Here is a 14341-nt window from a genome sequence, read left to right on the forward strand (position 1 = left end):
ATTAAGGCCACAGAGCAACATTGCTTTTCGACGGGCCCCTTCAGAAACAATCTACAGATCTCATTCTTCTAACAGTACACAGGTAGGGGGTGAATGCAATTATAGTGTTAATTTTCCAGTTGAGTGGGTGTACCTAAAACCATTATAATTTTTACAGTATGTAATGACTCGCACAACAGTCTCCCTCCGCGTACATTCTCCTTGTAAGCAATGATTTCAGTGCTCTCCACTTTCCTTAACATTTTTGGATTTTTAGCTAAAATTGAACAGGTTAAGTATGTATTTTTTTTTCTACTTTCAGCCCCCAGTTGTTTTTATTCTTATTTAAATATTGGAGTCTCATTTAAATGGAAACTTCAGAATTCACAGATCCATCTAAACCCTGGGTCCACGTTCCTCAAATACTAACTGAAAACATCCAGTGGGGGGGACAATCTTTATGTTATAGTGACTGTAGATGAGGTGTTGTCCTCCAGCAAGAGGAAAGAGTAGCTGATTGTTATGAAAAGGTCTGGTTCCACCTACGTTGACCCCAGACTCCTAAATATCTGAAAACAGGTTGATTGCTTGATAAGATAGCATTGAGAAGCTTAATGAAAACACTTTTAAGGCTTTATTAGGAAGGACGATTCCCTTGAGCTCGCTCATACACTGTGCCCACTGCGGCCAAATCCCTCGAGGTGGTGGCGAGCAGGAACCACCTCATTTTTTAGGACACCCCTCGCACAAACTTCAGGGATCCAAACTCCCCTCCCAGAGCGTGGGGGGCTCTAGATACAGCTGGGCCCGGCTTTTCAGCGTGCCAGGAGCACAAAGCAGGAGCCAGCCGCCACCATATGGGAGCGGACGGGACAGGGCTGAGGGTGTCCCAGCAGGTCACTGTGGCAGGGCTGCGCCGCCGCCATATTGGGGCGGAGGGGGCGGCCCTTCCCGGATGCCGCCTCACACCGCCCCCGACTCCGCCCCGGCCGCGGGCCGAGGGTGAGGGCGGAGGGGGGAGCTTCGCCCGCCGCCGCCACCGGAGGAGGAGGAGGAGGAGGCCGGGACGATGTTGGAGACGCTGCGGGAGCGGCTGCTGAGCGTCCAGCAGGACTTCACCTCGGGGTGGGTGGCACCAATTGTCCCTGGGGGGGTGGCGGGACCGCAGCCCGGCCGGGGTGAGGGGGAAGCAGGTGACCGGGAGGGAGGAAGAGGAGGGGACCGGCGGCTGTGGCGCTGGGTGTGGGGAGGGAGAGGCTGCGCTTTTGGGAGGGTGGGCAAGGCGTGAATGGGGCCGATGAAGGCGCTGGGCTCGTTGACGAAGGTTGCGTGGATCCGTGTGATATCGCCCTTTGCTGCCTGAAAAGCTTCTCTGTGCCCTGGAGGATGAGAGTTACCGTCACGTGAAGGAGAGGAGCGCAGGAGGAGCGGAAGGAGCAGCTCCTTGCTGACACTACAAAGATACTCTTCCTACACTGCCCCACTCCAAAAACACTCTTCCTACACTGCCCCACTCCACAGTACAAAGCTATTCTTCCTACGCCGCCCCACAAGCTCTATTTTTTTAATATACACACTGGATCAATGCTATATTTAGCACCAGCAGGTGGTCCCAGGGAGTGTTACTGGAAGTCAGAGGATGGCAGGGGAGCAAGGTCACGCCTGTGCTGCGAAGCTCCAGGCTCCTAACGAGCCCCAGGAGAGCATCGTGTTGTAATCGATTGCTTTTGAGAGCTGCCTGGCCTCTGGCTGTGTTGAGGCTGCCTGATAATATCTCCATGGTAAACATTTATCTATAGTCAGAGACATTTCTGAACTCCAGAAACCTACGTACTTTATAATGACTTATTTGCAGCAGTTTACAGTGGACCAAAGAAACTGCTACAGTAACTACCAATCAGCCACACAAGTTGCTGGTGTTATCTGTCTTACCATAACAAACATGAAATCCTAAGAGTATAGACCAAGGTATTGCTTTACTGCTATATTTCTGTTTTGCGGTTATTTTAAGAGCTCTTGTTGTGTTAGATGCCTCAGTACAGTGTAAGATTCTTTTGGAAATGGTGTCTTTAACATGATGAAACAGGGTAAACAGAAAGGCCTGTGTGTGATGGTCACTTCACTTCGTCTACATAACCGCTGTTGCTGCTGGGGAGTCAGTAGGTTTTCAGGTAGTCTCTAATTTCCCTTCTTCCTTGTGTTGCCATGTTTTATTCTGTTTTAAAAGCAGTTTTTATTGTTTGCATCTTTGTTTCAGGAGCTCCATTAATGTGTCCTCCTTGGGGTGTCCTTTTAACTTCTTTTTTTTTGCAGTGTAATTCTTTGTTGCCATTAAGAAAGTGTATCTTGAAGCAGTGGTAACAAAGGCTGTGGAGTGCTTACTCCTTTTCCCATACTGTCCCCTTCATGTCAGGCCAGAACATGAATTGACCTGTTTTGCCTTCCCTTTCCCTTCTGAGATAATGCAACCTCAGTGCCAGTGTTTCAGATTATCCTTTTCTTTACCCCCACCAAAGCAGTAGTAGAAGTGGCCAACTTGCTAACTACACATGAACGACTGCGAAATGAACAGTTGAATTGCTTCTAACATTGGGAAGGAGAAGCTTTTCCAGGGCTCCTAAGGAGAGAGCGTCTCTTCCAAAGGCATAAGGGAGCACCCACTTACAGCTGAAGAAGATTGAATCTGGGGTCACGTAGAAAGAACACTTTGAGGTTGTTAGCCAGTTCTGTGTACAGAGAAATGTGTTCTCCTTTCCCCTGCTCAGATGTGCCTCCTGTCTGCTTCTGTGTATCCTGTGAGTGAGGTGCCTAGATTTTGACCCATTTACCTGCAAGCAGTCTCTTGCAGGAGAAGGGGGGGGGGAAAGAAGCAAGCTATCTTTGTGCTCAGGCAGTAATTTGTGTGCTTCGGCCGGCTTCAGTGATGTGGTTCACGCTGCCTCTACTTTGTACAGAGAACACTGCTGAAAGTCAAGCCAATATTGTGAAGCCTAGTGATGCCTCTTTTAACCATTACTTCTGACTACGTGACAGACAGCCTGGTAAAAGAACTGGTGGTTGTAACTCAGTGTTTCCTTTGATCCCTATATGCAAAGAAGTGCTGCTGTTACTGGCAGGAGTGCATACTGGGGAAGAGAAGAGAAGAGCAAATTGCAGTGCGTTCCTCACTGTGCTGTGGTTGTTGCTGCTTGGCTGACTATTGAGAACAGTTCTCTAACAGGGAGTGGAAACCAGCCTTAGTATGTCTTTTCTCAATTTGCCTGCCACCTATATTGCTGTAGACTTTGGAGGTTTCATTTTAGTGTTCCTGGAAGCTGGTGATAGTGAAAATGGGGGACAGGGAGTGGTTGGGCTCACCCTAGAAGCAGCCTGGTTATCTTTGTATCAGGGCTGCTTCTCAGTCACTGGGTGACTGAGGATTACTTAGCACACATCCTTCAGTTCTTTATTTCTTCCTAACCCTTGTTATCACAGCTGTAACACAGCTGGGTTGCTGAAGGACATACAGGCTGAGGACAACCATCACCTTGATGGGCAGAGAAAGAGCAGGAGGTTTTGGTTCACACTCTTCTGTGCCAACCTGACTAGCACATACAGGTTGACTGGAAAAAAGTTTCAAAAAGCCAGGTGAGGGTAGTAGAGGAGTTGTGGTTTTTTTGTTTTTTTTTTTTTCTTGCATTCTCGTTTGCTTGTGACTTGTTGGTTGTTGTTGTTATAAACAGACAAACAACAAAATGGATTTTAAAGAAATGAGATACCCGTACACCTCAGATTTGCTCAGTTAGCAGTGCACTGTGACAATGCTGCTGGAGATTTTGATAGCTGGCAGGTGAAAAGTTGTGCTCGTGCTAGTTTTATGTTGGCAGACTTACAGCAAGTGGGTGCAAATATGTCTGTATTACTGTCATGCTTTTCCTTGGCACACATGCCCTACAAAGGATGTTCTTCAGGATTGAACTGGCTATTTGTATGCAGATCTTTCATATCTGTCTTTTAAGGAAGCAGTATTGAAAGCTGGGTGGCTTGGATATATAGCTGTCATTAAAATTTTCATCCCAGTTGCTCAATGCACTTATAGAAAAATCTTACAGTTTAGAAGAAGTGAAAATAATTTTCTGTGACAGTTTCCATAAAATCAAGTGAAATTTGATTTATGTCTGAAATAAGCTGAAATAAAAATAACTATAATAGACTGGAATTAACATGTTACACATTCAGACAAGTTGTTCTTTGTTGGAAACGTCTGACAGCTTTGTGTTTTGATTTACAGGTTGAAGACGTTGGGCGACAAATCAAGAGAAGCAAAAAAAAGCAGGCAGAGGTAGTTCCATACACCTTAATGTATAGCATTGATTTAGGATGGCAGTGTTAAAGGCAAATATAAAAAAGGCTCATATTCAGGTTACAAAAATATCTCCATAGAATTTTACAGAATGTTCTTTTGATGACAGAAAAGCTTAACCTTAATATTGATGAAATATGTGGCTTAATAGAATTTTGGTATGCCTAAATAATTTGTGATGGTTATCAAACAATTTATAAATGTCTATTGAAATATGTGAATAGTCAACTTTATTGTAGTACTTCACACAAGATTCAGACTGCAGTACACCAAAATGTATTGTTTTAACCATCTGTGAATCTTGTATACTAAAATTGTTTGTAATTGTTTTTCAGTGTAAGAACAAAAGTGAGCCTTTTTATTGTAAAAAATGTATGTATAACATACTACTAAAATTATCTGTGCTCATCTCTATTGAAAGAGCTTTTAAAAATCATGGGTTTTTATCTTCTGCACTACTATGTTGTTTCAATCTGTGTGAACTATAGGGAAAGACCACTTAATGTCTGTAAAGGACATCAGTGTTGCTTCTTCAAATAAGCTTGGATGTGCTTTAGTGTAAAGCGTGTTCTCGCTAAAAAAGCATGTAGACACAAATTAATTTTAAGACAGGCTTTAAACAAAAAATAAGGCATCTGAAATAAACTGTATAAAGTTCCGAAGCTTGATGTTTGGAGAGTGTAAAGATTTTTACAACGGAAAGCTGGTTGTGTTGACAAGACACTGAAGCTAAACTAAAAACGGATGACTATTTGAATAAAACTATTTTAGGCAACTGCCTTCTCTGTATATTTCCAGCCCATATTTTGGTTCATCTGGTGTATTGTGAATCTTAATCACTTTTTGAGAAAAGCGTTGGGCAACCCAAATAGATCCTCACGAATTGGGGAATGCCAGGATGACTTCTACTTCTGCTTTGCTGTTAAAGTTCTGGAACAGGTACAGCTTAGCTTGGTTATAAGCATATAGCTGAGAGCTTGTGGAGCAGCATCAGAGGAGAGGCCACTGAGGGTGATGTTGTGGTGGCAGCTTGCTGCTGACAGTCTGACCAGGGACAGGAAGTGGATGGTGTCTTCTCTAAACAATTCAAGGGAGTTTCACTAGCATTAAACCCCCGTTCTTCTGGGGGGCTTTAACTTCCTCTGTATCTGCTGAAAGAATGACGCAGCAGTCAAGAAGAGTTCTGAAGGGGGTCAGGGATAACTTTTTGATTCCCTTTCGATATCTTTGGCATGCAGGGATAGCTTTAGGAAAGCCTGAGGACAAGAAGAGCTTCTGCCCCTGCATTGGTAATAAAAGGCTGAATGAAATAAACATGGGATAGTTGATAAATGAGGTGGATGCTGAAATGAAATTGAGATAGGTGATGACTTTGCTTTAGTCCTTGCAAACAAGGTCTCCCACTCCCTCTGCTTAGTTAGAGGATTCAAGAAAGAAATTGACCAGTAATGGATGAAAATCAAACTGGGGAACTCAGCCTGTGAACATTCACAGGGCCATATGGGCCATGAGGTTTCATGAAATTTCATGAAATTCAACCCATACAAATCTCAAGTCTCTGACTGGAAAGAAAGAATCCTCTGCAACACTATGGACTGGGGCTGGGAAGTAGCTTTGCTGTGAAGACCCTGGGGGTTTTGGCAGAAATCAAGCTGAAAGTGAGCCAGGAATGTGCCTGGCAGCAAGGAAGGCCACATGCAGCAGGACTGAGGAGAGTGGCTATCCCCCCGACTCAGTGCTTATTATATCACATTGAGTTATTGTGTATAGTTTTGGGCCATCATAAGGAAGACATTGATAACCTGGAGTGAGTTCATCTGAGGGCCACTGGGATGCTGGGGCTGCAATCTTGCTATAGTATGAGGGGAAGCTGCTTTCAGAGGCTGTGAAGTTTCTGTCTTCAGAGGTTTTCAAGTTCCAACCGGACAAATCCGTGAGCAAGCTGATCTGACCCCACAGCTGGTCCTGCTTTGAGCAAGAGTTCAAACTAGAGACTCATTCTGAAGTCTGTTTTCACCTCACTGATTTCTATGAATTTTTCCCTGGCTTTTAATTTGTAGTATTTATGTATACAAGAAATTGTCTCATGTAAGTTGTTTTTAATGGACATAGTCAAAAACAGTTAAGAATGGGCTACAATAAAATAATGAAGGAGGAAAAAAACTAGCTTTGGAATGTTCTTGTAACATACCCTGTGATGCACTTTAAACCTGAAATGACAAAACGTGAAAGCAAACGCTCCGGAACATTCCTGTGCTCAGCATATCTGTGAAATGCATGTATGTATGTATAGATAGTGTATAACAGCCTTCTGTTCGTTAATAATGTTTGTATGTTTACAATTTGTTTACAGAACTGCTCAGGATTTGCCAGAGTTTTCTCCTGGACTGGAATTACTGAGCAGGTATGACATTCTATTTCTTTGTTGGTGTCTGCTTCCTGATGTTTCAACAATAACTTTGCTAGGTCAAAAAAATGAGAAGAAAATGCATGTGTTCATATTGCTATTCATGTTTGGATGCTTTGCAGTGAGTAGAGCAGGGCTTACTGGGGAACGATAAATGTATTTAAAGCTTGCCCCATTTTTAAGTACTGTGATGTTGGTGACTCAGGCATTCTATAGGAAAAGGAGAATTTGAAAGATAACTTCAGTTCTAGGTCTAATGCACAGGGAGAAAGGAGAGCAGCATTGAGACCCAGCATGTGGTTTTATTTTGACACTTTGCAACTTTTACACATTTGATGAGTTACTGCTGTTATAATAGAAATATAGACAGTATGTCTGTCATAGCCATGAGAAGAAATTGTTTTCCATGTCTATTTCATCACATTTTTTCTGAGTGTGAGAATTTTTCTGCATTATAAATTTCCTCTGGGTTTGTATCTTCAAAACAAAAAAGACTGTTCTCATTTTTTTGGGGGTGAGAGGACAGATGGACAGGACAGATAATGGATATGACTGGTGATACAATCTTGTCTTTCTTTTTCTTTTTCTTTTTTTCTTAATGGAATTGGGCTCCAAGTAGTGCTGTAAGCATCTTCGTGTGTAGTCTTAAATCTAAGTCTGGGTCCAATGAGCTCTTAACGTATGCTAAAAAAAGATGGATCATTTCTTTGAAAGATATTATTTCTTACTGTGTATTTCTTTCTTGTATTTACTGTTCTTCCAATACAATTAGACAGTTTTTAAAACTGTATTTTTGTAATCTCTGTAAACATAAACCCACAGGCATCCATGAAATCCTCTTTATTTATAAGGAGAATGTGTCAAAAAAGTAAATCATTTATCTTCTCTTCAGATATGAAGATGCTTGGGCTGCGCTTCACAAAGGAGCTAAGGATTGTGCAAAAGCTGGAGAGGTAAGAAAAATAACAATGCTACACTTAAAATGCTTTAAAATGTGTAAATAATTTTAAACTTAAATTTTTAGTACCAATGTATTAGATTCATTCTGGTCACCAGCTGAGCACCCACATCTACCTTTGGCTAGTGGTCAGCTGTTCTGGCAGTGTCCTCTCCCAATTTCATGCCCGCCCTGAGCTTTATCACTGTAGGGGTGGAGCTCATAAGTGGGGAAAAATGAAAGCCTTGACACTGTGAAAGCACTTTTCAGCAGTATTCAAAACACTGATGTGTTATGAACACGGTTCTAGTCACAAATCCAAGACACAGCACCATATGTGTTACGAAGAAGGTTAACTCCATCCCAGCTGGGTGCAGTACAACCAGTATTATGGAAAAGTAATGCTCTCTGTTGCAGCTTCAGAAAAATGTTAAGCTGCAATGGTTTACTGGGATTTTAAGATGCTATTTGACTGGCAGCAGATAGAATGGATCACAGTGCATAGTTCAGATTTTTTTAATACCCTTTTGAGATTTATTGCTAGTCAGCAAAAATTAATGTTCCTGATGTACTAAATATGCCTGTTGTAAAAAAAGATCTGTGATCATGTTTCTTACAAGGCATATCTGACAAGAATTGTCTGAAGTTCACTCTGTTTACTTTCTGAGACTCCTGTTGCTACAAGCATTGAATATGATCATTTCCTAGTTCTGTTAAAGTAATTTTTAACTGATATATTGACACACAGAAGTTCTTGTCTTCTATCTGGTGTCCAGATAGTTAAAATCACTACTTGAGCTTAAGCAAAAATTAATTACATGAGCTCACTTTTTTTTCTGGGGGATATCAGGTTACAGAATGACTGAGAAATATTACTTTGTCGGAGTGTGACAAGAAGTGTAAAAATAAAACACATCCAGAGGTTCAGATGGCCATTTTTTGCACTCTGCTGCCATTATCTGACATATTTTAAGTTAGCTGGGGATATTATTTTGAGTCTATTTAAGAGATCTAGAATAAATGGCAATGTAAACAATGTAACTTCAATGATAATGCAAACAATAAATAATGTGATGTAATGTAAACAGTTGCAAAAATGGTGTTGCACGTTAACACTGTAGCTCTTAAGAAGTGCTGGGAGGGCTGGGGAGTACAGAATATCTTCAGGGTTGAGGTGTGCTGGTGGTTAGTACCAGGGTAGAGCTGACAGTGTCAGCTGCGTAGCTGTGATGTATAGCAGGACTGAACTGTGGGGTTCACTGTCCTGGATGAAACCTTAACTTTGCCTGGCCACATCCTTCCTGACTCTTCTGCTTTCCATAGCAGTTTTCTTCCTAGCTTTTTTCAATGTATATAAAATCTCACTGCTTTATATTTTTGAAATGCTGTATTTAAGGTAAGGAAGGTTATCTTATATTTTTCTTTCTCTTGCCTGATAGTATTTCCATCACTTTATCCACCAGTTCTAGTGAAAAGTTTCAGTTACTAGAGATGCAGTTCTCTCTGCCAGCTTTGTGTGTTTTACTACCGATGATTATTTTTAGAGAACTCTTTAAATGAGTTTCTTAAAATTTTGCAATATTTGCAATAGTCTGCTTTTAAAAATGTAATTCTAAAAACAACGTGAGATTTCAGGTATATAAAGCCAAGATAACCTTAATCTTGTGTGTTATGGCTGCTTAGGAAAATTAGAATGAAAAACTTCCAAAGAGACTCCAAAATTTTCCGTGAAGTTCAGGTATTTTGTTTTGGGTGAATCCAAATTATGCTTTTATGAAAGCAGAAAATACAGGCCTCAATATAATCAGAATCATGTAAGCACATGGGATTGATTGTACCATATGAGGCGTAAAGTTCCACTTGTCCAGTATCCTGTTTCTGGTAGTGGCCAGTAGCAGATAAATAAGAGCACTGGTAGCTTATAAACCTTGAATAGAAAAAGGAACTTGAATATTTCAAGCTTTAATTGCTGCCTACAGCCTTACCATGTTGTCGAAGTTAACTACCAGTTCTATCTACAAAATTATCCTAAAAATACTGGTTTTAGATACTTGTAATCTTAGTTGCATGTAATTTTCTCTAGGCTTAAATGTTTTTCTGGTGTTTGTCCACATCTCATGAGGTATTTTGTTGTTGTTTGCCTTAATGTTTGACTCATACCGTTATTTTGTTCTCAAAAATAGTTCTGGCTTTAAAAAAGGGTGTCGGTGTTCTGAAATGTTTCATTACTCACTGGGCTTTGGAATAAGGTTTCGAGCCTTGTCTGGTAAAACAGGATGGCTTTTTGACAGAGATGGGGAGTTGGATGGATTTGGAAATGGAAGTTGTCATTCTTCTGAAAGAATCTGTCTGAAGTGGATAGAATTATAAATGTTTAAGAACTTCCTTTACCCATTGTTCTAACATTTTCAGTTTTTGCAACTAAATTCTATTAAAAATGAAACATCCAGAATGCAGATACAGAAGAATAAGTAATAGAACTAAGAACAGGGAAACTAATTGAATCATCTCAATTATCATACATAAGGGAAACATTTGTGTTACCTAAGTTCTCTTGATCTGGCTGTGTTTTGTAGAATCTGACCTGTGTAAAATAAAACTTTTAAATGGTGTATCCTCCTCATATTATTACACTATTGTATAATGAGTGTTAGGAAGAATCAAACAAGAACAACAGAAATTGTGCTAGCATAAAAGTATATTCAGAAAGATTTGCAGCTAGTGCAATTAAATTTATAACAAAAGCAGTAGCACTGATGTAAAGATAACTTATTTTTAAATGTCGTTCCTTTCATTTCATTATCTAGCGTATTTTGAATGTGCAGAATTTTCAGTTTTCTTGTTGAGATGGGCAGCTGTATTAGTATTCTCATTTGATTTTGATCTTATGAGAGTGTGTCACAGATTTGTAAGTTCTGATAATGAAACTTGTTCTGTAACTGGTGCTTTTTCTAAATCAACTGTTCTGGTTTTTGGAGTGGCATAGGTGAGAAAATGGTGACAAGTATTATTGACATGTCTATTTCATCTGACTTTATTGATTAAATTGGCATGACTAGCAACATTCAACTAAGTTACCAACTTAGGTAAGCCTTACATTACAGCACTGTAATGTTCTTGTTGTATACCAGTGCAACCCTGCTGTCAAAATTCCAGCTGTATGTCATTACAGTTAATAAAATTCATAAAATGTCCTGTTTTAGTGTAATTAGTGTACTGAGGAAATCTGTGTTGTTTGAAAAATGCATATAAAAATGAATCCATCAATACTGTGGGATGCCTTCTTGAGTGTGTTGTATGTTTAGTTGGGAAGTATGTACGTTGTAGTGATATAACGTTATTGTATTGACCTTATGCATGAATTCTAAAAATTGGTTGAGATGCTCATAAGTAGGTTTATAAACTTGCAAGTAAAGTCAAGGACCTGTTTGTTTCAGCTGGTGGACAGTGAAGTTGTGATGCTTTCTGCACACTGGGAGAAGAAAAGGAACAGTCTGGTGGAACTACAGGACCAGCTCCAACAAATACCTGGGTTTTTAGCGGATCTAGAATGCCTTACAGCAAGCCTAGGTAAGGTTTTATAGACGTAGCAAGTGTTCAAGTCAATAAAGAGGCTTACACTGAAGTTCAGATGTTGTGAACTTTGTAATTATAAAATCTCATTTTGCTTCCCAAACACATCCTTTTTTGTTATAAAACATTAGTTCTTAAACTAACTGGTTTTGTAAAGGAGAAAAATTAGTCATGGTTGCTTTCCCAGAAGCTAAAATGTTGTATCTGTCACTATTTTGGGGGGAAAAAAGTGTATGGTAACTGCATGTCCTGGTGTAAACCGCTGAAAATTATTCTTATTGAAGTCTTAAATTCTTTATGTAAGTAATGTTAACAGTCATGTATGTAGTTGCTTCTCTTCAGTCAGTGTAGTTTAATTTAATAATTTATTTTAAATCATTATTTGTTCTGTGGGGCAAGAAATGTACCTGGCTTGGGACATTTCCAAGGCAGAAAAGTTTTGTTGAAAGTAGTTGTTGGTTCCAAAGCTTGCTCCCATACTTTAACTTAGTATACAGGAATAACCTGGCTTTCTCATAGGTGAAACTAGCAGTGCTAGTTTCTGAGGTTACCAAATACACCATGTTTGTTAGATGTGTTGTCAGGCACTACAGATGGGTTCCAATTTTTTTTATATTTCTATCAAATGTTAACCTGTCGATTTAACTTAAAAGATGAGAAGATCAGTGCTCTAGTGGACTACATCTGGAAACATCTCATACAAAACAGTTGGTCCAGTGTTGAAAATTAAATTAGGAAAAAATATTCTGGCCTCTTAGTCTCTGAAAAGCTGCAGTGTTACTGTGCCTTGAAACAAGGATGTGATGTTTAACAATTAGGAAGCCTTTCTGTCATCAGTAGGCCTCTTACTATCTCCATGAAAATCTGTTCAAGTTGCATCAATTTAAAGTTTTTAAACAGATGAGTTTTTGTTCCTAAGTAGACTAGTAATAGCTTTCTATTTCTTTTTGAACCATGGAATGTATTTTCATGTATTACTGTATATCATGTGATTTAGTAAGGCTTTATTATGTGTGGTAAGCATTTCTGTTGGCATTTTGAAAAGCTCACTTATTTTCTCATGAAATATCAGTTGAAATACTGATGTATTTAACTACTGATTTTAATATCATCATGCATAAAGTGATGCAGTCCACTGGTAGGCCAAAGATAAGCAATATAATAAAACGTAATGGAATTGTCTTTATAGCTCATAACTGCAAATGCTATAAATTTTGATGAATTGGGGTTACCTTCCCATTCCTAATATTATGGGTTTGTGAACCAAAATTAATCTCACCCTGACTGTAAAATTAGTTGGAGGAGTCTCCGTGACTCTTGAATATTTTTGATTTTATGCAAACAGTGGTTAGGGAAGTATTAACCAGTTTGCTCTGGGAAGCTAATTTTGAGATACGCTGCCAAGTTTGTGAGATTTGAACCAAATCTTCTAGCCTCACTGCAGGGGTCAGATTTCAAGTAATTCACCTACTGGTTTTTATTAGTTCTTCTCTAGCCACTGAGATTGTGTTTCTGTGGTTTTTTTTTGTTTTTTTTTTTTGTTTTTTTTTTTCATTTATTTGTTTGTTTGTTTTTTGGTGTGTTTGTTTGTTTCTGGTAAGTCTTACAGAGTCTGTCTGAAGAGAAAGGTATAATTTATATCAAATTCAACATCTACAGTTCTGGAAGTGATTCAGCAGAAGTTTACTGTGATATTCTGCTTACTGTTTTTAGTCTTTTATAACTGAGATATCTGTTCTTTCTAAACATAAGCTGCGTTCACTTTTCCAAGAGGTGATTAATATTGTGACTGAAATTTGAATGCGAGTGAACTGTTCTGTTAAAAAAAAAAAAAAAGTGAATATAGAATTATAAATTGCTATATCCTGGGTTGTGCATCCAAGATGTCATTTGGCTAATTTTCATCATTTCAGGAAATTAATAGTAGTTCTGTGTTGCAGCATGCTATGCCTCTAAAAAATCTGTTAATGCTTTCATTTTGAAAGTCGACAGGGAACCCTGGCAGCTTTTGGTAACAGAAATATCAGATAATGAAAATGAACCTTTTTGGTGACCTACTTAAAATCAGCATGAGTCATGTACAGATTCTTTGTCCTTTACTGTGTATAAAAAGACACATTTTCATTAGCACTTTATAAATAAACTTCTTTTACTTAGGTACTCATATTATCAGTCATTCCTCACTTCCATAAAAAAGTCTGTCTCGATTTGTCTGATAAATTTATTGTATCATAAGAGATCTTGTAACTGTTGTTGAAAGCCTTGAAGAAAAAAATTACTCTCTTATAAAAGCGAAATCAACAGTTATTGCCCTTTCAAAGTCCAGCATTTGAATCACCATTTAAGACAAATTTTATTTGAGATGTTGTAGAAAATATCTGCTTGTCAATATCTGGAACGTTTGTCTTAATATAAAATATACTTCATGTTTGAGTGGGGGCATTTGCTCAAATGTCTGTTTTGATTTCAGTAAATCAATGCACACAAACCTAGATTCAAATCCAATTTTCACTCTTTTTTTTTTTTTCCCTCTTAAACATCTAATGTTAAACATCAGCTTGAAATTGGCTTCAGAAAGACTGGTCATGAACCTAGATGACAGACCCCATGTTGGGTGAAAATATTTAGACTTGTGAGAGTGGGAAGAAAATAAGGCTAGGGATATATTCACAGAGATAAAAGCTGTTCCTTTCTAATCTTTAACAGATTTTTTTTATATATATTTTTTTAAGTCTTGCAGGTAAATTGAGCTCTTCCTCTGTGTGTGTGTGTGTACATGAGCATACATACATACATATATATGCTCATTTTAAGCTTAGTGATCTGTTATGTCCCTGTTTGACCTAGAGGTAAAGGGAATTTCTTTGATGCAATTGTTTCCATCCTTATTGTTTTGTCCCTTTTTGGTTTTTAGTCAGAAGATAAATAAACTTTATAAAAATGGCTTTCATACTGATTGGTAGCTTCTGTTTTAGTGGCTAGGACTGTGTAGGAAACTTAAATTTAAAATTACTGTAGAAAAAAAAAGAAAACTGTGGTATTTTCTGATATACAGTTGTGAGTTAGGTTTTCTAACAATTTTTTAACTACCACAGAAAAACAG

At 38.8% G+C, this 14341-nt stretch overlaps 1 protein-coding gene across 1 annotated transcript in view; it reads left to right on the forward strand.

The window, feature by feature from the left end:
* Window positions 1–931: 931 nt before the first annotated feature.
* The window catches only part of DTNBP1 (dystrobrevin binding protein 1), a 68991-nt gene continuing 55581 nt past the window's right edge, over window positions 932–14341 (forward strand). Inside the window, exons 1-5 of the mRNA XM_027451261.3 lie at window positions 932–1104; window positions 4250–4300; window positions 6675–6725; window positions 7621–7681; window positions 11103–11235. Coding sequence (XP_027307062.1) covers window positions 1049–1104; window positions 4250–4300; window positions 6675–6725; window positions 7621–7681; window positions 11103–11235 — 352 coding nt within the window. The 5' untranslated portion in view covers window positions 932–1048. The remainder of the gene's footprint in view (window positions 1105–4249; window positions 4301–6674; window positions 6726–7620; window positions 7682–11102; window positions 11236–14341) is intronic.

This window comes from Anas platyrhynchos, chromosome 2 (genome assembly GCF_047663525.1).
Source record: "Anas platyrhynchos isolate ZD024472 breed Pekin duck chromosome 2, IASCAAS_PekinDuck_T2T, whole genome shotgun sequence".
Lineage (NCBI taxonomy): Eukaryota > Metazoa > Chordata > Aves > Anseriformes > Anatidae > Anas > Anas platyrhynchos.